At 43.6% G+C, this 26,743-nt stretch overlaps 1 protein-coding gene across 3 annotated transcripts in view; it reads left to right on the top strand.

The window, feature by feature from the left end:
• The first annotated feature begins 448 nt into the window (after positions 1 to 448).
• The window catches only part of CRTC1 (CREB regulated transcription coactivator 1), a 45,104-nt gene continuing 18,809 nt past the window's right edge, over positions 449 to 26,743 (top strand). For all 3 annotated transcript variants that reach the window (XM_068420551.1, XM_068420552.1, XM_068420553.1), the window contains exons 1-5: positions 449 to 598; positions 19,764 to 19,880; positions 24,330 to 24,467; positions 25,259 to 25,320; positions 26,140 to 26,234. In XM_068420551.1, the coding sequence (XP_068276652.1) occupies positions 473 to 598; positions 19,764 to 19,880; positions 24,330 to 24,467; positions 25,259 to 25,320; positions 26,140 to 26,234 (538 nt within the window). In that variant the 5' untranslated portion in view covers positions 449 to 472. The remainder of the gene's footprint in view (positions 599 to 19,763; positions 19,881 to 24,329; positions 24,468 to 25,258; positions 25,321 to 26,139; positions 26,235 to 26,743) is intronic.

Consider the following 26,743-nt stretch of genomic DNA (forward strand, 5'->3'; position numbering starts at 1 on the left):
CGGGCCGTGGAGGGCACCGGAGAGGACGCTCAGCACCGCGCCGAGTTTCGGCGAGAAGCGCCGGGGCCGCTCGGAGGCGGGGATGTACGCAAGCTCCGGAGGAGGATGCTGCGGTCCCAAGCGAGCCGCTTCCCCCCACCCACCCCGGGAGAGGACAACGGAGAGGGCCGGGGCGAGGGCGGGAGGAGCGAAGGCACCCGGCGCCGCCGCCGCCTCAGGCCGCCCGGCCGGCCCCGCGCATGCGCGCCCGCTCCCCGCGCGCGCCGGCGGGGGAAGCCCCTGTGCTGCGCATGCGCGCAGCCCCCTCCCCGCGCGCCGCTGGCGGCTCCGCGCATGCGCCCCTCCGCCCCCTCACCGCCCCCTGCCGCCCCGCGCCGCCGCCGCGCAGGCGCCCTGCAGCCGCCCGCTCGGCCCGCCCGGCGCATGCGCGTCGCCCCCTCCGGCGCGGGGAGGGGGATGCGGACGGGGGAAGATGGCGGCCTCGAACAACCCGCGGAAATTCAGCGAGAAGATCGCGCTGCACAACCAGAAGCAGGCGGAGGAGACGGCGGCCTTCGAGGAGGTCATGAAGGACCTGAGCCTGACCCGCGCTCACCGGGTGAGCCGGCGCCGCCGCTCGCCCGCCCGCCCGCGAGCGCGCGCGCGCCCCCGCCGCCGCCGCCCGGCGCGCGCGCCCCCGGCGGAGGCGGGCGGGAGGTGTGGGGGGGGGAGGGGCGGCGCCCCCCGCGGCGCCCCCCGCGGCGCCCCCTCGGCCCGGGGACAGCGGCGGCGGGCGGGGCGGCGGGCAGCGCCCCCTGGCGGGGGCGGGCGGCGCCCTCGGTGCGGGGCGGGGGGCCGCGCGCCGCCCCCACAGCCGCACTCACATCCCCCCCACCCCCCCCGCCTTTCCGCGGCACCGGGCCCGGCCCGCGCCGCCGGAGCATCCTCCGGAGAGCGGCACCTGCCGCCAGGCGGGGCGGGGCTGGGGCGGCGGGGGCAGGTGCGCTCCGCGGGGCTCCGGTACAGGGCCTGGCGGGGTGTGGGGGGAGCCCCCGGTCCCCTCGTTGGAGGGGGAGCTCTGCGCCGGGGCAGCCCCCTCACATCTCTGCCGGAGCGGGCCCGGCTGGTGGGGGCTCCTGTGCTGCGGCTGGGTCGGGGGGACCCCCGCTCCTGTGGGATGGGTCTGAGGGGGAGGTCCCGGTTCCTCAGCCTGGGACAGGCCCGGGTCTGAGGGGGGGGGGTCCCAGTTCCTTCACCCAGATCTGAGGGGGGGTCCTGGTTCCTCAGCCTGGGACAGGCCCGGATTGGGGCTGGGGGGTCCCAGCCTCACGCTGCCTACGGAGCGCTTCCCTCAGGGCCCTGCGGAGCATCCCCAGCTCCTTCAGGTGCGGCAGGGCGGGCTCCCGCCCCAGGCCCAGTACAGCGCTGGTTTCCCCGCTGCGGGGGCCTGCGGGCACGGAGCACCCACGGGCCTGGAGAGACACGGCAGGAGCTGCCGGACTTCGTGTCACTGATGTTGTTCCTGTTACACTCCAGTTGTTGTAGGTGCAAATTGCTGCACTTCCAAATCCTCCCTGGCTTCTGGTGTCTCTGCAAAGCCCGTCAGAAATTAACGGCATAATTAATGCGCTTCCCCAGCATCAGATGCCTTTTCTGGTTTAGGTATAGGGATGTCAGAGCTTTGCTCTATGGTTCTTGCCTCACCTGCTTGTGTCAACATTTTTGGTTTCCTTTTAACTGTTTAAAGAAAATTTACGATCTTTTTTTTTGTTGCTGAACCTTTGCAGGAATGGGAACAAGAGAACATACAGTTGGATTTGCAGTAAAACGTTTCTTTTTGTTCCTCTGTGTCAGGACAGGGTAAATATTTGTTTTGAATTGGTGCTGCTGCTGGTCAGGTGTAGAAGAAGGCACGTTGCTTCTCACAGCTCCTGCCTGGGAAGGTGTGGGGCCGAAGCTTTGCTCATGCTGAACTATTTGTTGATGTTTCACAGAGGATGCTGTTGGAGTTACTGTCAGAGGTAGTTGAGAGCAGAGCGAGGACAATTCAGAGATGTTTGCAGTCACTGGAGTCGGTTCTTGCACTGCTGTTGTGCCTGTGTAGCTCAGCACCCCGGGGTTTTGCCTTTTGCTGGTCAGTCCTTGGCCACCACTCGAGAGCTGGGTATTCTTGAGACGATTCTTGAAGTCTGCAGTTACAGGTTGTCCTTCAATTAACTCTTAGGTTTAGCATTCACCTTCTGCAAGATAAGCCGGAATCCTAATTCAGTTTCTCCCAAATCTGAGTGTTCCTGACCCAGGTTTGGCAGATGGAAACCCATCTTATTTTCAAGAACCTGGTATTGAGAAAAGGACCCAAGATGAATAAGTTTTCTGAGGATTCTGGGTACTGAAGTGATGGAAACACTGACCAAATAGCTGAATAAAATGTCTTCTTTGTAGACTTTTTCTTCTAAATTCCATGATTTCATCTGTGTCTAAAATGCAGTATAAAAGCAAAAAGGGGTTAAGCACAACTTTGCTGTTTGCTCTCATTTTCATTTGGCAACCAGCACTTTGCTGTCAGTTTGAAAATGTGTTACTCAGTTTGTGGAAGCAGCCCAAAATCTGTTGCTTTTTCATTATTAGTAATTGTCTTTTTGCAATGTTTACTGTCTTGTCTCTTTTTATTGTTAGTTACTGGTCCTAGCAGCGGCAGAAAGCTACTGTTCCACCATTTCTTGTGCGTGCACACGCTGTTTCTGAGCTTGCTTTTCTGACCTGGTAATCTTCCACCTATTTATGCTGTTCAGTCCATCTGAGATTTTTAAGTTACGATACATCATTCTTGCCCAGGACGAAACAGAGCATGATATTAACTCCTCCTTTCTCTCTTGCCCTCACCATTCAGTCAGAAAAAAAAAAAGAATTACTTTGAAAAATAAATCTCTTTGGTTTCAAAAGTGTTCCCCTATTCTCAGGAGGAACAAAGTCCTGTCTTTGAGCTGGCAAATTCAAGAGAGCATTTTAGCTTTTCTGGGAGACACAGACCTTGTGAAGAGCCATGGAGGTGGGTGGCCGATAGAAGCACTGGAGCTGCTTAATTGTCTTGTGAGTGGGACCTTCGTGTTTATAATCCAGAGATTTCTGCGAGTCCCATAGTAACAAAGTGGGTGAGAAGAGGGGGAGGATTTTTTTTTTTCTGTGTGACATTAACTCCTGTATTTTCCTTGTGGTTCTGTTCCTTTTTTTTTTTTATATATGTGAAGCAGCATGAAATTTTAGAACTGTGCTGATTTCTGTGTTGTTTACCAGGGCCTACGCTCAATTTCTGTTGTAACGCAGCTGCGTTGCCTGTATTTACTCATACAAGGCTGTCAGTGCCCTTTAAAATCGTAATTAACAAAACATTAACATGCGAGATAAGACAGATAGTGCTGAGCTCCTCAATGGATGGCTCTTCAAATGCTAGAGAATGCAAGATTTTAAAGAAAATTTGGGCGTAGCTTGTGACCTGCATTTTAAAGGTGCTTCTTGTTCAGCTGGAGATGTTCTCAGGTTTCCAGGGTTGTTTTTTTAATGTATCTTGCTAAAGTCAATTAGTTTTGAGGGCTTTCAGCTGGAGCTGTGTTTGAACTCCCTCTTACAGACCTTGCAGTCTTACCTTAAAAAAAAGACCCCCCCCCAAACCCCCAACTCCAAAACCTGCCAGCCAGTGCTATCTCCCAGCCCCGCCTGCCTGGAGAGCTGTGCTGATATTGGTATTACTGGACTGAAAACAAGGAAGAAAAAACGGGTTAATGGTGATATTTGGAAACATTCTGCAGAATTCCAGCACTGCTTATCCAGTCCTTTCCTGCACACAAAGCCCCCCGTGCAGGCGACTCGCAGAAGGTGTCTCAGTGAGCTGCCTACCACTAGCAGCACTCCTCAAAAAGAGGATCTTCAGTAAGTGACATGAAATTTACTTTCTGTGTTCCCAAGGACATAATTCAATGCTTTGTCAGTCTGTATGATGGTGCCGTGACAGGGTTTGCTGGCGTATTTTTAGGTGTTATCACAAGCTGGGTATGCCTGCATTGCTTTTTCGAGTTCTTGAGAACTATGTGAGGTAAAAAGTCAGTGTTTATATTGTAAACCTGAATATTTTTAATACAAAGATCCTGATTTACTTTAATTTTTTCAAGTGGCATATATTATAATGGCATAGCTATCCATAAATGGCTGTTTGACTGAAGTGAAATTAAATAAAAATCAAGTAAAAACCCCATAGTTTGTATTTGTGTGTGTGTAAAACATACACAGGCCCACACCTCCCTGTAACAACATTTGTACTTGCGTATGAGACAGTTACTCATTTACTTGCTCCTACTGGCTGCAGAAGAGATCAGAATGTCTCTGTACATTCACAGATCGTCGTTTGATGTAGATAGTATGCAAAACAGTATTTAAAAGCTTAATTAAATCAGGAATGCTAATCTGTGGCTTTAAAAATGAGCGACACTGATGATGATGATACAGTGTCGCAATGTTTCCTAATGTCTTCAGCGTGTTTTTATTAAATAATTTGATAAAATAATTCCTGACTACGTAATAGTATTTTTTGCATGTCTGAAAGATATTAAAGAAATGCATCAAGATCAGGACTGAGTCCTCCAAGCCTGGAGATGAACGCGTTCAGTTGGAAGTCGTTTTGGTCGAGTTAAAAGTATCGTGAGTTTCCCTCAAAACAGAACTGTTAATTTTTCAAGCTCTAGACAGTGTTTTTCTTCGTTACCTTCCCAGATGCAGGGTTTGGGCCCTGAATTTGCACGTTTCTAGGCCAAGAAATAGGTCGCTTAGCTTCATCCGTGCTCTTCCTCTAACTTCTCTGATGAAGCAGGACACAGAACCGAGTCAGTTGGTCTCTGTACCTCCGGCCACGTTCCCCGCGCCGCAGCCGGCCGTGGGCACCGTCGTCCTTTTGACAGACACAGGCTGGGCCAGTAACTGCATTGAAATAATGGTGCAGTGTCGTTAATTCTTTGAAAGAATTATTGTAAATCAGAGAGTGAAAATGCAGAGGTGAGCTACCCGCAGGGGCACAAAGAATCTCTGTTCTGGTGCAGCGCTCGCTTTCCTTAACTCGTCTGAGCTGTCCAAGGTAAACACGCGAGTCGGCTCCTGATATGCCATGCTGGGGAACTCGCATACTTCGGTCAGCAGCGTCATGTTCCCTCTGGTAAACCCAGGCAGGTTTTTGTTATGTTTGTTTTTCTTTTTTTTGCAAGGAGACAATGACTTTTTTATTACTATTCCGTCATGACCATGTGTTACAGCTCCTTGCTTCAGCTCTCGGACAAAGTCTTTTTCTGTGCAGTGGCCAAGTTTGTCTGTTTTAATGATGTAGCAAAGCTATGAAGGATCTGTAGGCACGTGAAACTATGATTGTACAACTGCTATATCTCAGTGTATTAATTGTAATTCGCAGGATGAGCATGTGGAACTCGGCTCGGTGCACGTGTGGTGTTTCAAAGTTTTTTGTAGCTTCAGCAGTGGGGAGTATTTGCAGTAATGTGCATTTATAGAAGCTACTCATTTAGTAAGAATACGTTCTCAAGGTTATGTACAGTCAGCTCTTCCAGCTCTTTGAGGGTGATTTGGGGTTTTCCCTGGAAGAAAAAAGCAAGCTGCAAAGCTGTTCTTGCAGAGGTGAGCTTTGCTGGTAGTAAAGATCCTGAAAAGTTTTAGGTCTAGATACTGATTTTCTTGATCTTTATTTACAAATTGAAGTTTGTAGTTTTGATGCCTTTGAGTTATAGTTGCAACTATAGGAGCTACAAACCTCCTGTAGACGTTATAGACATGGCAAAAACATCAGTGAGGAGGAGGAGCTGATGCTGTGTTAATCTGAATTATGTGCTGGCATCAGTCGAAGGGCAGAGGTAAACGAGCATTAGACCACAAAACAGTACAACACAAATCGTTCCTTAAAGTAGTTTTCAAGAATATGTTGTGCTGAAAAATGATTTTAGTAGCCATGTGTGGCCCATGCACAAACTCTCTTCGGTACCTGCTAGATGAAACAGAAAAGAGCTGTTCTTTGCATAGCGCAGAAGAAAAAAAGGAGGAGGGAAACCCCTAAGCCCTGGAAAGCCCGTAATGTGATTGTGTAAGGGCGTGGTGTTGAAAACCATTTTAACTGTAGCTAGGTTTCCCAATCAGATGGCTTTTTGAGGTTTTTTTATCATGTAAACTACATTTTTATTTTTCTAACTATCTTGGATTACCTGTGCTGATTTGGAAACAACAAATCTGCTGTTCATCAACCCCCTCCTTCTAGCACTAACCATTTATTCTCAGTTTTATAATCAATTTATTGGTGTCATTGATTTAAATACAAAGCATTTTCCATACCTTACCAAGAGCAAGACCCTGATTGTTTGCTGAGGCAGCAGCATCATGCACGTTTAGGCTCGTGTATTCTTTCACTCCTGCGGCTGCCCAGCGCTGTGTTAGGGGGTTGCATCAGGGGTTGACCATATAAACCGATGGGTTTGGGGTTTCTTTGAGGTGAGCTTTAGCCCAGAGAGTTTCCTGCTCTGGCTAGAGTATAAGTTGTTCTGTTAGAAATTATCGAGTGTTTCTAGACACTTTCATTGTGGTGGTAATAAAATACTGATTTGGCAAAAAGTAGATATCTCAAAAATGATCAGTGGGGATTTAAAAAAAAAAAATCTTAAAGGCTAAATGTTTGTCTTTGGTTTCTATTATCTGTCTCTAATTGCAAAGGAGCGTTTTCTTGGGCTGCATTATAGCAGTTTCGTCAGTCTCCTCGACAGCATTGATCCATCCCTGGTGGTATGATCCACGCTGGCATCAATATTTTGTACCTAATGTAGGATCTGAAACTCAAGTATCCTTCAGGGCACTTCTTAGCAAATTTAATACTGTGTCTTAAAAAAAAATAAAGAAAATAATGTCATTTGAAAAAAGAAAAGCTTTCTGGTTGTGATGACTGGAATTGTACCCCGGTGTTTTTGTAGCTGTTGCTTTGTAGTCGAAGGTATGTGGTAGCTGACAGGATTGGAGTAAGTGGGTGAAAAGAAGCAAGCTGTCAAAATCTGGTAGGTTTTTTGTGAACAGAAGCTTGCAGCAGTGTTCATTTTGTGACAGCGACCGGTTGCGACCTCAGTGCTGCTTCCCTTTTATTTTCTTTTGGTCTAAACTACTTGTATTTCAATAAAATGCCGTCCCAAAGGCTTTGGTGTGAACTTGAGGTGGTTGCCAAACTCCTGAGTCTTTATTAACTCATTAGCTAAGGTCGGTGTATCTGATAGTGCGTAGGAGTTAATATTTAAAATGTTGCTTTGATTTGTTTTAAATGGTTTGTGTAGCGTGTTCAGTGCCGTGTAAGTGATATCCAGGAATAAGATCTCTGTCAAGATCTCTGCTGGTACTTGTCGAGCCAAACGAGCGTTGCAAAAGTGCATATTTGTCAACCAGGGATGTTTTTGTATGATCTCATTGGTACTTTATAAATTATAACGTCGTAACTGAGTGTTGATAATAGTCTTGTTTTGCAAATTATTTCTTGGGAACTGGAATCCTTCCCCTTGTACCAGAACAATCCTTTGCAATAAAACAACAACAACACACGCCCACTAAAAATGGGTCTTAAATAATGAAGTAGAGGAGGATGAAATGATGCGTTCTGGCTTCAGTAATAATTCTACAGCACTTCATGATCCTTGTCTAAAAGTCTGTATTTTACAGGCAGATTTTCTCAGTGTGTATTTTACTTTCTTGCCTGCTTGGTCTGTCGCTTTTCTCAGTGACTGGGAAAATATCCTTTGTGATATCCCCGCTGGGCTACTCACTCATGTTTTTTAGTGTGGTTACTTACACTACGTAGTAGTAAGATGTGTTAGTGGCAGGCTGCAGTTGTGTTAGATGAATTTTCTATTAATTTTGATACCCAGCTTTTGCTGTTTGTGTTAGTGTTATTTTTGTTGGATGGCTGAGGTCTCAAAGGGGAGGGAATTTGAGCTGATTTTCCAAAATATATATATTTTCAGGCAGAAAGCATATCAGTTATTTGTGACCTGCCCTTCTGCACATTGGTGCCTCTTTACACCTGTTGTAGAAGCAGCATCTTGTAGCGATGTGAAGCTGTGCAGAAGATTTTTCTAGCTCTGGAGTCCTTAAGTGGTGTTTCGACACGCATAAGCTGGATTAAGGGGGAAAAAAACCTCCGTGGCAGAAGGGAAGACAGTGATTGTTTAATATACTGCCTTTTCACCTTTTCCTTTCCTTGCAAAGTCATATGTAGGTTGGACTCGTGGCATCCATTCAGCAGCCACCAGTTATTGGCGTGGTGTTACTGGGTTTCTCCTTGTTCTGTCTGTGTATGCAACAGACAAGGATTGCCCTTGGTGCAGTCTTTTAATCACAATTCCACAAGACCCTGTTCCCCCTCGCCACCTCTGTGGCATCTCTCCACTGCTATGGGAAGAGCAAAAATATCTTAAATATTGCACAGGTTTCCACCAGCCTACTCCGATTCAAATGTCTTATTGACCTTCTCATTGTAATTAGATTTTTCTCTTGTGCAGTGAAATGATTACATTGTTACGGGCCTTTTGCATTCGAAGAATTTTGACTGTCATGGCAAATATTTTTAATACCTCGGGAATTGTCTGATGCCTCATCTTAAGAGCTATGAACAATTTCTTGAGCTGTAGGAGGAGGGTTTGAGGTTGAGCTGCAGTGGGAGGGATTGTTGGAGGGAAGAACGTGCTGCGAAGGCCGTGGTGGTTTTGGGGACGGGTGAAGTGTTATCTTGGTATCATGGGCTGCAGGTCATCGTGAAGTGGCTTTTTGGGCATGTGAACCAGCGTGAGCCTCGGCAGCAGCTAAATCACACGTTTATCCTGTACCAAGAGGTTTTTAACCGAACCAGCTGCGCTTGTGGCGACTGTCAGTGCAGGGTTAGGTGCTCTCCTGGTTGCTAATAAACTCCAAAGAGTGCAAACGTGCTCTGCTCGGCTCCTAATTTCCAAAACTTGTGGGGTTACATAACTGAATTTTCATTCTTTAGCTAAAAATAAAAAATGGAACATAAAAGCTATTTTTATCTTGCTTAATGAGGGCATCTCTGCTTTTATTTCATCTTTTCTGAGACATTTCAAATGGGGATGGTTTAGGAACGGTTTTTTTTTAGCCTGGACACTCATTCTCTGTTGTTCTCTGAACAACATTCACATGTTGTTCATCAACCAGCAGATGGGCTGGCCTGCTCAGAATGAGTATTTTCTTTAAAAGTACATTGTTAGCTAATAATGATCATGAAAATAAATAGATTTTGAGAGCGTCGTGCTGGATTTAAACGTATCAGGGAGGCAAAGAATTCTTTTTTGCTATCAAATAATCCATGAGCTTCAAGTCTGAGTCCCCTCTGATGTATTGTATTGAATTATCAGCAACGTACATGCCTTTCTCTTTTTGAAACCCTTTCAGAGAAGGGTGGCGTTTGCAGAGCTGACACGGGATCTGCTTTGTTTTTAAAAGCACTGCAAATCAGGTTTGGTTCACAGCGTAGCTCAGCTTGGCGCTCTGCCCGGTGATAGAGCAGAACTCTGAAGAATAGTCACTATTTTGAGTCTCTAGTTGTGCTGTATCCTGTTTTTACTTGCTACTCAGTTGTGACTGTTAAGTTTTAAACAGTAAACCTTTGTCCACCAGAAATAGCAAAGTGTTTTTCAACACAGAGTGGCAGCCTGTGTATTAAATTTTATTATTTATTATTATTACTTTATTTATTTATTCACATGCTGCAAGGTGTGTTCTCACCAATTCTTTGCCCTCAACCCCCAATTTACTTTCTCAAATTGGAGAAAGCTAAATGCAGCTAATGTATAAAGAAGTGCCACTGTTCAAAGTTCTACTGGTGTAAAACAGAAATAAATAAAAAAGAAAATTGCAGCATTAAATGCTACTACCTTCTTCCCTCTCCCTTCCCTCTTTCTTTGCACAAGTTAAACGTTCTGGTTTGTTCTCTTTGGGCTCACAAGAAACAGGATTTTTGATTTGGAGCGTAATGTGGATTTGGGGTGGTTTATAACTAGCAAGTGTACGTTAGGGGGTGAGATCTTTTCACTTTCACATGAATTCTAGACGACATCTGGGGGTAGAGGTCTGAGTATGTGTGTAATTTTTACAACCCCGTTTCCTCACAGTTTTATAGCTGAGGCAATCTGGGGAGTTGGTTGCAGCTCCTGAAGGAGAATCTAATGGTGCCTTGGAATTTGTAGATGACTCATAACAGGACAAAACAATCCAGTTAAGTGATTTGAGGTCTTAAATAATCTCTTCAACAGGAAGGTGAAGAAAACATCATGAACTCATGAGTAATAATTGGCTCTCTCGGAGTGCTAAAAGTGCAGCGATCGCTAGTTGGCAGGGATTCAGATGGTTCCTGTTTAAGCTTTGCTGATCAATATATATCTCAGCTCTTATGAATGAAATTTATCTGACTGGACTCTAATGCTTTTAGCAAAGGGGTATTACAGTTACCAGTTGGGAGAAGTTTATTTTAAGTCCGTTTATGGTGGTGACGCTTTGCACCTCGGCTGCGTGGGCTGGGGCTGCGTCTAATCTTTTTGGGTTTGCTTTTTTCTCCTGTTCTCTGCTCTTTGCTACATGAATCAGCCAGGTGGCCAAGGTGGTTTTACGATGAGGAAGAACCTACAATAACGGCTGCACCTTGAAACGGAGAGAAAGTGATCTTTGCCTTTGCAGGTCTTTGCCTCGTGGACATGCTAGCCACAAAAATTAAGTTGTTTTAGATAGTCACAAAAATAAACTGAGAGGAACACCTTCCTCAGATGACTGGCGTTGTTGTAGATACTGGAGATAAGAACTTATTCCATCATGTCCTTTCTCCTTTTCAAACGCAGAATCATTCACAACTGCCTTAATTTTGTCGAGGCTTTTATGCAGCTGCAGGAGTCCCTCGTGGGTGTTCCAGTAGATACACACCCTTTGAGACCTCACAGCTTTACTGGTGAGCAACTGGAACTGCAGCGTGTGTGTAATACTATCAGGTAACCTTTAAGCTTAATCAGGTTTATAAAATCTTAAGTTAGCTGTGTTGCTGTGCCCTTTCCTCTGACTAGCAGTTATTCTAATGATGAAAACCCCTTCTTCTGATTCTGTTTGTTTTTTCACGGCATCTGGGCTGAGCTCCTGTTTCTTTTCAAGCTCTGGTCCATGAGATGGAGGAGGAGGATTCTGCTTCCCCTTCCCTCCGTGTACACGCCGGTACGGAGTTCGTGTGAGCTGGAATGCTGTAGCAGAATCCCTTTGGTTCTGGTCCTGGAATACGTCACCTCCCGTTTTGTTGTTCATTTCTGAAGTCTTTGAGAAAATTTGGGTATTTTGGTGCATTGGGAAAACCCTCCATCCTCAAACAGCGTATTTGGTAGTGTACTATAGCTGTCCACTGGTGCAAATCATGTGCAGCACTGGCCTTGTCTGCAGCTCTGCCGTGAGTAAAGAGTTGGTTGTGAAGTGTTGCAGTAACAAAGCTGAGGCTCTTTTGTGGCTGCTAAATGCCAATATATTACAACAGATTCCTTCTCTAAAAAAAAAAAGCTGCAAAAATGCATTTTTTTTCTTTTCCTGAATTTTTGTTCTTAATGACTGTGTTTGCCTGGCCTGCAGAGCTCTTCGGTTTCTGCCCTGACATGTCGATGTGATAATGGAACAGATACTTGAAAGTGACTTAACTGACAGTTCCAGTGATGGAAGAGTAAACAGTGAGGTAGCAGTTCTAAAAGCATGGGTTCAGATCCAGTTCATACCATATGTCTGGATTTTTTCGTGGTAATTTTCACTTAGTTTGTAGTAGACATTTGGCTTCCTGTTCTGGCTTGGTGGTACTTTCCTCGGCAACATCCACTGCGCGAGGATGCTCGTAGCGTTCGAAGGCCAACGAGGACTGGCAGAAGCAACAAGGGAAACTTTTTCTCGGCTTGTCCGCACTTGTCTGTTTCTAGCCAGTGTTAAAAATCTTCACTTTTATGAAAATAAAAACATACTAAAATAAAAAAAAAAAACACACCACGTTGCAAAACATTTTGTTACAAAGCTGCTGATGGAATATTTTAAATCCCGAGTGACCCAGACAGAGCAGCTGCTATCACTGCGGATTATACCTTTCCTCTAAACTTCAGACTTCATTTCCTTTACCAGCCTTCCTGGGAGGAACAGCTGTGCCTTTGGATCCACTGCTGCTCTTGGATCGGGATTGAAACTGCAGGAAATAAGTTACTTTAGAAATCTGGCTTGATGGCGCTTCTTCCTGATTGTGACAGCCCAAATGAGAGAGAAAGGCAAGGGATTCTCTTGTCTTTTTCTCTGATAAATTAGGCTGTGGAGTCTGTCTCCATTAGCCAGGACGAGTTGTGAAGAAGCTAGCTATGCTTTTTCTGTGCTCGCATTACTCTGTGCTTTTCATTGTTGCCCTGAATGGTTGATTATTCAGAAATAAAAGAGCAGTGTCACTTGCTTTGCAGCAGGCGCATTTAAATGCGTTCTGGTTTTTAATGGGACGCAGTTTTCAGAGTTCCCTTTTTATATCTGCAGCGTGCCTTAGCTTAAGGGGCTGACAGCAGACTCCGTACTTCTGTGTGATTCTAGATATTTTTTACCTAGCTCGGTGGTCAAACCTTTTTCTAGAGAATCAGTGTCTTTTATCGAAGAACTTGAACTGCAGTTTCGTGATACTGCACCTTTTTCTTTATATTCGTCAGAGTAGCATCAGGTCCTCTGAAAGACCATTTTAAAGTGATTTTACATTCTTTGGACTGAAGAGAAACTACCATCATATACACACTTAGTCGGGTGCACGCTCAGATGAAGGGGAAAGTATTGATGTTATTAGATTTCATCATCTACTTTTTAATTACTTGGATAATGAAAGTAAAGGGCTAAAATTGACATCTGTCTCTTCCTTAGCCACCTCTTCAGCTATTAGATAACACACGTAGGTGGATTTTAATCTGTAACATGTAAATAGTGGAAGTCTTTTTAATTATTCGCAATAAATTGTCAAAAACCTGATAGCACTATAAAAACGGTCAGTATTAACTTATCAGTGGTACTCAAACTATAAAAGCATTGTATAGATTAAAAGCCAAGCGTTCCAAAGCTCTTTCCAATCTTCATTCATCTCCTCCTGCCTGAACAGTATGATAATCTTTAATTAATTTATCGTATATTCCCCACTCCCCTAGTGAGACAGACCCTTGCCTCGTTCAACACAGGAATAGATAATGGTGCCTTACTGGGAGGCTGTTAAATACCGTGATTTATCCGCATTGTTCAGTGTATAACTCTGGGCCTCAGAGCTGGGTTTGCTGATAGGATAATTAAACCCCCAGGGGAGTTCTCCGTGCCTTACGCTGTTAAGGAGTCTGAATACTTGGAAAACAACTTAATCTTTACGATATTCTTCAGGTGTGATTATTGTCAGTTTACAGGATAGCGAAGATGCAAGCAGTAAAATAGAAAGAATCGATGCTTTGAATGTCCAATTTGATACACTTGGTACTCGGGGGGGGGGGAAACCCAACAGCAGGTCTTCAGTTTTTAAAGGGCTTTGTACACTCACAGCACAGGTCCAGTTGGCTCCAGCAGAGGTAGTACTTTCCACCCTGGTCGGTAATTTTGACAGACCCCTGATGTTTTGTGTTGAGTAACGTGAAAATTAGCAATTGCCTCTGCAAAAGACCTTAATTGCTCAGGTAGTGTCCTGAGGAACGTTGGTAGCAGAGGGAAGACAGAAGTGCCGGGTTGCCATAACACGAGGCCCCGTTCTCTCATCATTTGACTCATTCTTTTCATACCTTCCAGCTTCTGCGAGAGCGAAGGTGAGGTTTGCTCAGACATCAGCTGCAGCAGGCAGCCCTGAAACACAGCGTGAGCTCGGACCGTACGGCTGAGTTAGTCTGAATATTGAAGAAATTGTCCTTTTCTTGGCTCCCGCTGCTCCCCCCTGTTTCCCTTCCACTACCAAAAATTCATCTGGTTGTGGGGTGAGCAAGTAGAGAGAAGCCAAGCTAACCCACACAGTTTTTCTGTCGGTTCAGCTTCTTTAACCAGATTTCTTTCAGGTCATAAGAGTTCGGGTGCGAGGTTATACAGCTTTCCTGGGAAAGGAACGGCAGCCAGAGCACTGCGTTCTCCTCGGTGTGATCTGCTTGGTTGTATTGTAAAACTTCATCCTCTGGTGCTCGTGAAACTTTTTTTCTGCTAATAACTTTCTGTGTCTTCTCATTATTGATATTAATTTTAGGTTCTTGGCTTTAATGAGATTGTGTCTGGGTCTGTTGATGTAGAGAGGGACTGGCAGCTGAATACCTGCTATAATTAATGAAAATGTGGCTAACATTTAGATTTTCTTTTCCTTGGCTTACCAGGATTCTCTTTTATTGATTTGTGAATCCTTCCTCATTTAATTAAATAAATTCTTGACAGCTTTCATGGAAATGAGCAGTTATTCTGATGTATATTAATTTTAGAAATTGGTTGGGTAGCAAGTGCAGAGTTTTTAAAATTCAAATTCTAATACGAACTTTAGAATATTAACAGAAAAGGATTAGTTTGAGAGGAAGGGAGGAGCCCAGCTCTTTGGGTGGTCAGAGCAGTTAGTTAATTGTTGGATAGTTTTCAGCAACTTGGACACAAATGTAAAGAACTTTTAAAATTTATTAGTTAGATGGGTAATTGGCTATATTGCCACTAAGTCTAAATGCAATAAATGTGAATCATTAAATTGATGTTAACTTATCTTTCTTTTCAAGACTGTATTTGCTTTTTTTATCAACATGCGGATTATGAATGGGGAGAAATCTCCCTTTGAAGAAAATACTTCCACTGGGATTCCACTGCGTAACTGACTTGTCTGGAGGGTTTGTTTGACTTTGTGTTTAATTTCATGCTGGAGAAAGAAGCCAGAGTGGTGGTTTGGGAGACTCTCTGCCTTCTGCTTGCTCGCAGGAGAGGCAGAGCGTGCACACTTGACCTGGAAGGTTTCTCTCTCGCTGCCCTACCTGCGTAACTTGAAAAGTCCAGTTCTGAGGGTGAAGGGGCACTTGGTCTCTGCTGTGTGTCTTTGGCTCTTCTGCAGAGAGGCCAGAACCAGCAATGGAAGCGCCTTTTCACTGAGGCAGAGCTTGCTGCCAAGAACTGGGCTGTGAGTTCGTTCCTAGGGAGAGGTCAGAAAATAGCAGTGACGTATCCCTGAGGATGCCAAATCAATCCCAGCCGGTTTAAAGACTCCAGGTATCTTCTTTTCTGTGGCAGGTCCTGCCTCTGGTTGCCCTAGCAGAAAGCCTTCCTGAGAAACTTCAGCCGTGTCCAACTGGGAAACTTTGAACTGATTTGAACAGGATTTACCTATAATACAGTCTCTAAAACTTCCAGTTAATCCTTTAAACAGAATTTAATTTCCAATTAAGCTTTAATAATACATTTCTAATTTTAATCTGCACTCATTTTGCTGCTTATTAGCCTCAACATGCTAAAGAGAAAGCTTTCTAAAGTGGAAAGCTAAAATTTATAAGAAAGCTCGGTATGGAAACTGCGAACCGGCAAAAGAGCCGTTATCGTGAAATCTTACTTCCTGTATTCATCAGATATCGTAGGGGTTTTTTATCAAAAGGACACTCCACCCTTTTATTACGCTTATGGGAATCATATTTTTATGTATTAAAAAGGGCATTTTACAAGAAACGGTTGTAGTGGATTTTGGTTGACTTAATTCCTGTGTCAGATTTGCCCTTCGATTACAGTTGAGTTCTGTCCATAAGTTCGTAATTTGCTCAGAATTTTTGGGAAAGAATTTAGAGAAGCTGAAATGTTGAATTTTAATAAATACCTTTGATTCCCATCTGCATATTTTGGACACTTAGAAAGTCTGTAGGAGAACTGGATATGCTTTTAGGGATATATTTCTGTCCTTTTTTTTTTAAATTGTATAACTTGAATCTCTCCCTACAAACACAGCTGTATATCCAGCAAACTTTAACCCGATTTAAGTGGAAAAATTGAGATAGTTCATATAAGTGGGTTCACATAAAAGCTGGTATCTGGAAGAAGGTTCCATTGTTAGCAAGTCAGTAATTTGTGTTTAATGTTTTTGATTTCTTACCAAAGTTGTGTGTGTCCAGTTCCATTAACCAGAGTAAGATCATGTCCTGTTACTCAACTGTTGGCTGAGTTAGGAATGTAATTGCTTGCAAATTCCTAATTACTACACGGAAAGGTAACGATTCTCTTCCTGTTTGCTGTAAAGATGCTGCTACTGCCTCGCAGATTGTTACTCTTGCACCTTTGCAGAAATTTATTGGTTTTAACATAACTTCAAATCTGGCAAACCAACAGTGCATCAAACTTTTATTTGGGGAACGTTTTCACCTATTTGAGCAGACTACTTATGCAGAAGTATTTGATTTTTAATGATTAAATTGGATTTTAACTTAAAATCTTCAGTTTTTTCTTAAAGTAGTGTAAGAGAAATGCTGGTGGAGGGAAAATTACAGATTCAGTTAGGATCTGTCATTTGGGAAACATTTCTTCTGAACAAGAATGCCAAGCAGAAATACAAGGTTTAACAAGCAAAAGCATTTTCCTTACCAGAAGCTTTCTCAGGAAAGAACTGGAATATTTAGCTATATTTTCAGCTGTCAAGGAGCTATTATCTTGGCCACATGATACAGAAATGGAAAAGCTGTAATGTAGAGTCACTAAGTTCTCATGGTTCAAGAAATTAATATATCTGGTGAACACCAAGTAATTCATTATCGTACTTCACTGTCTAAATTCGTATAGAAAGCAAGTTGCCACTAATTGAATCTAACCCCAGGAGATAAAGCTCGAGTTGTCATGAGACTTGTTAACATTTTAAGAGTAATCTGAATTTTTCTATTAAGAAAAGGCTTTTTTTTTTCTTTTTTAAAATAAACCCCCACAATTCCTGTCTTCAAACCTAATCCGCAGACCCCAAATTGTGCAATACACTTAATTCACCTCGCAAGGTTCTGCTTACCCTCGATCTTCATGGATTGCGAGTGGCAGTTGTTGATGGTCTCCTGTAAACCACGTAGTCTGGGGGCCACTGGCTGCTAAAAGGCAGGAGGCTGGAGAGGGGAACAAATACAGATCTCCGCGCTGGTGCGATGATATACGAGAGCAATAACAAGCAATCAGTTTTCTTATTTTTGGCACGGATCTCCAGAAGTGTTTATCGAAGGGAGCGTTGCTAAAATTAATGGTACTGCAAAGCCATTTAACAAGCTCGGTTTTGAGAACCGCTTTAGTTCTCCATCTCTTGTGTTTCCTCATTTCCACGTTTAACTGCAGGGGAAAGACAAATGGTCGTGACCTCCCTCTTACATTGTACTTTGAGGTAGGTATATACTGGGGAAGGCTAAAACACTATAAAAACATAAAGCAGCCCCCCCTCCCCGGGTGCCTTGTAGTAGGTACTTTAAAAAAAACCCAACACCTGTTAAAATAGTTACTTCGATGTTTGGCACAAATCCCAAGCAAGCCTTTTTTTTAACAACAAAAACATATGTACGGGCTAGGCAAAAAGCACAGCTAGTCCTGATATTGTGCTTTTAGTGATGTGCAGCTAAGAGCTAGAGGGGCTGTGAGTCACGGAGTGGTTCCAGCACGGTGTTTCTCTAATTTCATATATTAGAGAGCCCTGGATTGTAATTGGCGCGTCAAAAGATTGCAGAAGAAAAGCGAGGGGGGCTTTCCTGCTTTTAGATGGGATCTTTTTGAACCGTTTGATATGACACACTGTGAATATTTTATAAGTCTTTGGGCTGAGGGGATTTATTTGCCCTTTGGTTAAGAAAAGAACCATCAGCTCCTTTGTGACTGGTGTCTTGCCCGGATAGTTGAGGCTTTTGAGAGCTCCCCTTCCACGGAGAGGTTTCATCTCTAAGAGCAGTCTCGTAAGTTTTGGCTTAATTTGGTCCCTCAGCTAAAGCATAAAAGATTTTGGCTGTCTCTGTATTTGGAAATTGGTGGCTTCTAGGGTCCCTTTTCTCTCTGTCCTATCTTGGTGCTGTCAGTGGGCAGCGTGGTATCTTCACCGTCAACACCTCTCAGCATCCCTGCTCGTGGTGTCACCGTTTTGTCAGAGGACTCTGCACATCACCTTGTCAGCACGGAAGGTGCTGCCTCTTCCTTCGCTTTGCTAGAAACATCTTCACTCAACCTCAGAGCCTCTGTGGTAAAGCTGTAGAGGCAGAGCCACTCGTTTCCATCCTGCCGTTTCCTTTGCTTGAAGAAAGTGTAAAGAAGAAAAAAACCCACCATGTAAACATCCAGTTTTGGGCACGCCACGTTTTCTAGTACTTTTCTAAACTTTACTCTTCCAAATTCTGGCGTTGCGAGGCAAAGGCTTTCGGATCTATTTGAATGAAACTGAACCAGATTTGTTGATGTACACACTCCAGTACCTTAGCAACCAACCTGCATCTAGGCCAAGATCTGAACATTTAGTCTTTAAACAATTCTTTGCTACCGATCTAGGAATGTTCTTGCATTTCAGAGTGCAAAACCAGCCAGCTGACATCTAGTGAGGAACAACATACATTATAAAATACGCACTCCTCCACAGTGGGAGGAGAGGCAGCTTATGTAAGCTCATTTCTTTGCTACTTTAATTGTAGTTTTTTGAGTCCTTGGAAGATGCATCCCCGGGAGCAGGATTGTTGTGTTCAGATGATTGCAAATTCTGCTTTATCAGTGTAAAATAGGGCTGTGGTATTAAATCTAGATGTATTGAGCGGGAGCATTACAGAATTGAATGAGGAATTATTTTAAATATTGGCCCTACTAAACTAGAAAATTGAGAAAGGTCACTAACAAAAGATTAATCAAAAATTGTAGCTCTTATTAGTGAGCTATTGAGACAGGATAGTCTTCTGAAAGAAGTGGAAATGAAAATTAAGTTGACGTTTGAGTAGAAAAGGAACAACTTTCTCTTTTGCACACTAGAAATGCATTCAACTGCAGGAAAGCATACTGGGATGTGTTAGTAAAGGGGTGTCGTTCAGAACTGGAGAGTCGTACCTAGCGTTTATTGAAACTTGGCAGAGTGTCACATTGATTTTCATGTACGCTGTTCAGTAAGGAATCCTTTGCTGGTTTTTTCCTTTGCTTGGTTGGGTTTTCTTTGAAAACCTGTGTCTCTGCCCTTCTTCCAGGGATTTTCCTGGTGCAAGAAACATGAACACTTACCTACGGGTGGAAAGCTCCATCATCTCTGTTACCTAGAGTGCTAAAAGGCCGAATGCTTGGTTAAGCAGTATACTCAATATACTAAATTAAGATGTCTTTCATATTTGTATATCACACACATGAACAGCTGGTTAATTTTGATATTAGAGTCTTGATCGGACTGACACGGGGTTTTTTACGTACCCGTTTTCAGAATAGCAGGTGACATAAGAACCACGTGGTTTCACGTGGTGGTTATTTGTTGGAAATTGAATACGATCACTGACTATGAGGCTGATTTTTCTTCCATGGCTTTACCCTCTCACTCAAGACCTACCACGGCAGTTTGCCAACTGTGCTTTGTGGAGAAGGTTGCCATCCACTCGCAGAAGTTGAATTCCTGCTGTTTATAGATGGTGTCCATTCTGGGTGATAACGGACATGGTGTCGAGTTGAGCTAGTTAAAACAGTAGAAAAAAAAAATGAGTTGCCCTTACACTTTCCTCCTCCTTTTTTTCTAGTTACAGCTGCAGAAAACCCAATACCTGCAACTGGGACAGAGTCGTGGCCAGTACTACGGTGGGTCGCTGCCAAATGTGAATCAGATTGGGAACAGTGCCATGGATCTGCCCTTCCAGGTGAGTTTAAGAGGGTGTTTCTTTCTTTTTCTTGATTAATGCCGTGCCTGCATGCTGTTTTTTCCTCACAGGAGACCATGAGATAGCTGCTGGTTCAGAACATAGCGCCGTGGCCTCAGCAAATCATGCTGTTATACAAGTTTTTGCTCTTTGGGAATGGAACATAGTTGTGTACGGAATGTGTGGATATTTTTGTGTTGTATATATGTAGTGTTAGATATTAGTTCTCCTGTTGTGATGCTTTTGTGTCAAGAATATGCAGGGGCGATGCGATTTCTTTGTCGGTGAATATTCATGGTGGTGGGGGTGGTTTTTTTGTTCGGTATCAAATTCAGAATGAAATCTTCTGCGAAGATACTGTAGACTCAAAGCAAAAGTGGAAGCAAATAATGCCAAGGGGATGTGGAAGAAGGTACCCCATGGCAGGGTGTATGTTCCGTGGGGGTAATGCATGGATTTCAGGGGAGGAGAAGGGGGAATGGGACACAGACCAGTATCAGAATAGGCCCTTCCCTTTGGGCTGGCTGAGAAGGAAATGTAGAGATGTACTGGCTTTTTTTTTCCTGCTGTTGTGACTCCAGAGGTAATGCATTAGAAACAGAAAATCAGTGTTGGATGTGCATGTTTTGCTGTTAGTAAGCCTGTTGGGACAGAAGACGTCGTACAGCGGGTAGGATTAGGTGATGGATACTTTTGGGACTTCTGATTACTATAGTTAGTTGATTTAGGGTGCTCAAAGTAATTAAAATTTCTGCATTACTTTTCCTTTTTTGGGTAATAACATTTACATTTTATCTCACAAGGATGTGGTGAGAATGAAATTTTGCAGTTTGTGGTTTTCTGATGAAGGCTGGCTTAATAAATACGGAGAAACTATCGGTGACGTCCTCTATGCACTTTGAAATACACATAGACAGCTGAATTTGTGGAGGTTAAAAGCTTGAACCTTGTGCAAGAAGGGAAGCAAATGTCTATTTTAATCTGGTTGCCTTTAGGGAATACAGTGCAGAGGTTTGTAGTGTTATGAAGTCCTCAGTATTACTCCACAAGCGTCTGGTCTCTTCAAGATTTTGTCTTTAGTTTCTTGTTAGGGAGGTTCATAGTTACTATTCTTTTTAAGCAATAGTATTTCAGTGGTTTTGTGCTTGATGGGCATTACTGACAGTTATTATATGGACTCTTTTAGTCCTGAAACAAACAGGAGTGCTTGTGAGTGAGTATTCAAAAAAATGTGAAGGACTAGAGGAGGATATGGAAACAAATTGTCCTTAAACTCCAGTTTTTATATATTTTTTTCACACACACACACAAACCCAAAGTTGATACCGATCATAAACGGTGGCAAGCAACAAAATAAAACGATGTGTTTGTATCAGTGATGATGCTTTGCAGGTTTTTCAATTCTAAGCTAACATAGGATGAAATTGCCAAAAGATGCTTGTACGATGTGCCCATCAGGTGAAGCCTGTGCGGTTGTCTCTGGCGAGAGCGTCGGTGTCTGAGAATCTTGGTTCTTTGCATTTACAGCACAACGGAGCTCTGGCAGAAGCCTTTGGAGCAGTTCCTGTCTCTTTGGTAAACAAGTATTTAGGTTTGTGCAAATACGTATTTAGGACTGGTGTTCTGTTTGCCCAGGTAGATACGTATTTTAGCACATGTTACACCTTTTCTGGTATGCACAGTATTTATTTGGGACCGTCCCAGCTCCGATGGAGTTATGGTCTGTCACATAAATACAGGTTTTGCCATGCATCCCGGTTTGGAACATGCACAATTCCTGTACAGACTCCCTGGACTTGCTGTGCTCTGTCATGTGATTACTTATGATTTATGGGGGATTAATTTGATGCAGACGGTGGTTTATTTGGCACTGTCTTGGCCTTGATTTAAGCCATCTCTGAGCATGTGCGCTTAGCCTGCATGTTAAACTCCCTCGGGAAGGGCAGAATGATTACCCAGATGCTGCTTGTCACCACGGGGCACTGAAATCTAAACTGGCAGTAGGTACCACTCCTCTCTTTCCCCCTCATCCACCTTGCTTGGTTTTATTTCTTAAGTCAATGCCTTGATAAATCTTAAAGGGACACTGTTGCTTTAGAGCACTGAGCTTTTCCTTCCTGTCTGTATTTATCTGTGCTTTTTTTGTAATGTTTTTTGGAGTTTTGGTTCTGATCTCAAATCCTTGAATGTTTTTCAGCGAAGCGAAACAGTTCTAGTTCTTTGTTTTCCAAATAAAATTGATGCTCAGATTTATTTATTTTTTTTAATCACAGCTGTTTACTATAACTAAGCATCAAGTGCCCTGCAGGGGTGGGGATTTTAATGAAGGCGTGTTGCCTGGTGTTTGGTCCAGAGTAAGTTTCATGGGATGGTTCCGAGAGAAGCCAGACCTGTTGGAGGTGATACCCATTTTCTCAGGTGTTTGTGTTTGTTTCTGATTTCCCTAAGCAAGGTACGGATTCACGTGGGATCTTTGTTCCTGGAAAGCTAGAGAACAGCCTTACCCAAAAATTCCTCGCTCTGTGAATTGTAGCCCTGTGACAGGCCATGGTTCTTGTTTACTTGTGCCACTGTTGCACTCAAATTAGATATTTTTTTCTGTGTTTTTACATGGAAGTTGTGCCAAAAAGCGGAAAACTTAAGAAATAACTATTTTTACGTTCAACTTTTTGTCTGTATACTCGTATGCATTGGCTTCCTTTTAAATTCCAGGTGAGGTCTGCATTCTGTATGCTTCAGACTGGCTGCTACTTTTTTAGTAACACCATTGTTGAGACCACAGGCATAGGAAATTGCTTCTCCTGTTGACCTTCCAAGCACGCATGTATTTGCAAATTTTGTTGCCTTTTGGGGTAGAATCGATGTAACAACAGTACAAGGAAGAGTTTGAGACCTTTTGTTGTTGTTTTGGAGTTTATATATATTCCGAGTTCTGGGTGGTGCCAGTTAGGTAGAGCTAGATTGTTATTTAGTGTTTGCAGCAGAGATTAAACCAACATGTTTTAATTTAAATTACTTAAAACTGAGATGCTATGACTTGAGGTTTCTAAGTCTTCATACAAGAAAGTCCTGCTTGCTAAGGAACTGAAGCAAAACACCATGGCTGAGAGTACAGTAAAAAGTCACTCTTGCTAGTCCCATGTTGACTTAAGCAATATTCTGCTGCATATAAAGTGTTGGCCCTGAGATGAGAAAATAAGCACCACAGCCTCTTTGCATCCATTTATATTAACACAGGTGTGTGCATAAAGGGAGAGGAGACTAATATTTGCTAAATAGAAAAGAGTTTAAAATAGTAGAAAGACTCTTTAAAAAGTTATTGCAAACAAAACATTTAAAAATAAATGTGAAACTTTTTAGAAATAATCATTTAAACAGCCAAAGCTGGACACTTTAAAAAAAAAAAAAAGAAAAAGAGATTAATGTGGAAGCCAGATGGTTTCGTGGCTTGGCAGACAGGACAGCGCATTTGCCACGTGCAGCACCTGAATGGAGGAGGAAATTTTGGATTTCCAAACAGATGGTGTTGAGGGACTCAGCAAAGCTGTTCGCGTTGGCAAGGAGTGGAAGACTGTGTAGCTTTTTTTTTCCCCGGAGGCCCATATATTGCTGTTGAAGTATGAGTAGAGGTTGACCATTCGGTACTTCCTTTTCCCCCCCCGCAGGTACACACTGGGAAGGGCTTTTGAAAATGCAGGCGAAGTTTTCCAGTGTAGCCTGGGAGTTCATGTTCCCCGTCCTTTCTCTGCCAGCCTCATGCTCTGAAATCGGTTGCTGACAAGTCAACGCCAAAGACATCGGGCGCCGAGAAGATTCAAGGTGGAACCAACCCACCTGGGTTCACTGCGCAACCTGAATGAAATGAAAATAACTTAAAAGATATTGGATGCTGTAACTTTTTCTAGACAGAGGAGGAAGGAAACTGCTTTTCTTTTTCTTTTAATTCTATCAGTGTCCCCTTAAAATACTTGTGCTGAAAGGAGGGGTGAAAGGAAGTTTTGCCAGAATGCGGCGTGAACGTTAGGCTCACTGTGCATCTTCTTCCTGCATCTCCTGCCCTTGCAGTCTGAGCTCTGACTGTCAGCATGTTCCTCCTGGATGCATGCTGCATGCTACGCCGAGGGAATGTAAGCAGCAGTTGTCAGTAGGCTCCCTGCCACGCTCACTTGTGGTATTTTAGAGGTACAAAGGTTGGAGGGCAGTGCTGATTTATGAGAGGGCAGGTCTAGCATGGTCTGCCTCCACTTGTCTCTAATCTCTGTCTGCAAGAGATAGCCTTGGTAATTACTCTCCATGGCTATAGTGAAAACGTTGCTGGAGGAAAAATTTCCGTGGTTACACTGTCCGTATCTTTTTGGAGTTTTGTTCCTTGCACACAATACAAAAAGGTTCTGGGCAGACTGCTCGTACGTGTGTTTTTCTGCTTATAACTTCATGTGTCCTTCTCAGACTCCTTTTCAGTCATCAGGATTGGACACAAGCAGAACAACTCGGCATCACGGTCTGGTGGACAGAGTGTATCGTGACAGAAACCGTCTCGGCTCCCCGCATCGACGCCCTCTCTCTGTGGATAAACATGGAAGACAAATATCCTTTGGTTGGTGAGCTGCAGGGAGCACCTGCCTTTCAACAATATCAGGGTTTTCAGTTTCTGCAGTTCCCTTCTTCCTCCCCTCCTCACCTGTCAGCGGAGTTGCTTCCCATCTCCGCGCAGTTATTGTCATCTGCTTTTCCTGAACTGTGATCTAGTCTATAAATACCTCCTATTACCTAAAGTAAGCATTTACCTTTCTCTGTTTCCTCAGCTCTGAGTGGGGATAATGATACGCATGAAGCTGAGAGGGATTGAGATCCTTTGATGGAAAAGGCAAGGCAGTCTTGCTGAAACTGAATTTTCCTTCAGACCTGAGTAAATCCAAACCAGGATAATTCTTTGCAGTTCATTGTGCATTTTATTGCAAGTTGATTCATCAGTTTAGCATTTGCCAAGCGCTATTTCTTCTTGCCATTTGTGAAAGTGAATTAGCTTATTACTTCTGACTGGCTTAAAATGTGCTGCGATCAGACTGGCTTGATGGGGCTAAAGGGGCTGTGTGAGTGGGAGAGTGGAGAGATGACGGCTTCTCGGGGAGAGTTAGTGCTCAGAAAGGGAAAGGAGGATGGTTGTCCTGTTGCTCAAACGTTACAACAGTCCAGATAATATTTTGGTTTGAGTGTCCTTTTAAAGGCAGTATGTTCCCCATAGGGGTCTGCTTGCCTTTCTAATGTGAGCTTAGTGGTTCTGACAGGGTAATTTGGATATTCCTTAGGAAAAGATTTCAAATAGGCCTCCTGCTTAAGTGAGAAAGTGATGTTCTTCCCCTTAACTGACGGATCACGTGGACAGCTGTCCCTACGGCACTGTGTATCTGTCACCTCCATCAGACACAAGCTGGAGAAGGTGAGTAGTGCAATCGTATGCGTGTGTTAGCATTTGGACTGTGTTCTCTCATACTACAGCACTTCCATGTGCAACAAAGGCCTTTATTGCTCCCCACAGAAGCTGGTCAGCTGAATTGCCATGCTCTCCTGAATTTAGAAGTTGTTTTTTTTCTTCCATTCTGCTTATTCTTTTAGACGACTCACTTTTAAACTTAAAGTGTGCCAGCTAATGTGATCTTTTTAAGAGTGAATCTTGCCAGGTGTTCCAAGGCATACCCCAGAACTGTTGAGTTGTAAAAGACTTGGATATTTCTCACTGCACAGCAGCTGGGCTAGTCTGCCCTCGCAAGCGTTCGAGTGGAAAGGAGCACTGAGTTGCCTGTTCCTACCCCTCCTGCTCCTGACGCTGGAGGTGCTGAGTTGCCCAGGTGGTGGCCTGCATCCACGAGCGAAGGGCAGCTCATCTGCACCCTGAAACGGTCATTTTCCCTCCCTATGCAACAGGGATGCTTTCTTCTCAAAGACTAGTATAACCAAAGCATGTATAAGCAGCTTTCAACTTAAAAATTGCATTATTTGATCATGCATGATCTTAAAGCATATCAAATTATTTTCTATCTACAGCAAACAATTTATCCTGTATTCCTCTCAATCGCATTATTGAAAGAATTGCTCTTCAAATTTGTTCTGCAAATTGTTTCACCGGGAAGTTGTGCCTGGTGTATGTCATAGGTAGATTTCAGTTTTGTAACGCAGAGTATTCAGGTTTTATTGAGTTGGTTACATCTTTTATTTAGAGAAAGTGACAATAAAAATAGTGGTTTTGCCTTCCTTTCAGGACAAATTCTGATTCTGCCTTGCACCAGAGTACTATGACTCCAGCTCAACAAGAATCCTTTTCAGGAGGGTCACAGGACATGCAGCAGAAAAGAGGTAAACAGAGAAAACCAGTAAAAGTATTTGTAACGTTCAAAACATTGTGCTTCAGGTTATGTGCACGTGTATTGTTGTTCGTCTGTGTCTATAAATACGTGTATGCACAACGCTTTGTAGAAGCAGCTACACAGCCCTCCCGCACTAACAATTCTGGTGCCCTCTGCTGGCCCTGCTTCCTGCTGTCAGTTCAAGAAACACATTAAAAACTCTTAAATCTCTGTAGAGAAATTTAATCCTTAAACAACCACCCAGAGACAGGTGAACACGCAACACATGCACTGTACTGCAGCTCTTCGATATCCTTCTAGATCTGTAAAACATTAAATAATGATCATCTTAAACGGTATTGCATAAATATGTTTCTTTGTCACCTTGCTATTAGCAAGATGAAACAGTTGATTGCTTTGAACAAACAAATGTGCTTGGAATATGGAGAAGTAAGAGCTTTATAGCAGTTCTCTATCCCAGGGGAGATAGTCTGGATTTTTCCCCACTGGAATTGTCCT

The sequence above is a fragment of the Nyctibius grandis genome, chromosome 31 (genome assembly GCF_013368605.1).
Source record: "Nyctibius grandis isolate bNycGra1 chromosome 31, bNycGra1.pri, whole genome shotgun sequence".
NCBI lineage: Eukaryota > Metazoa > Chordata > Aves > Nyctibiiformes > Nyctibiidae > Nyctibius > Nyctibius grandis.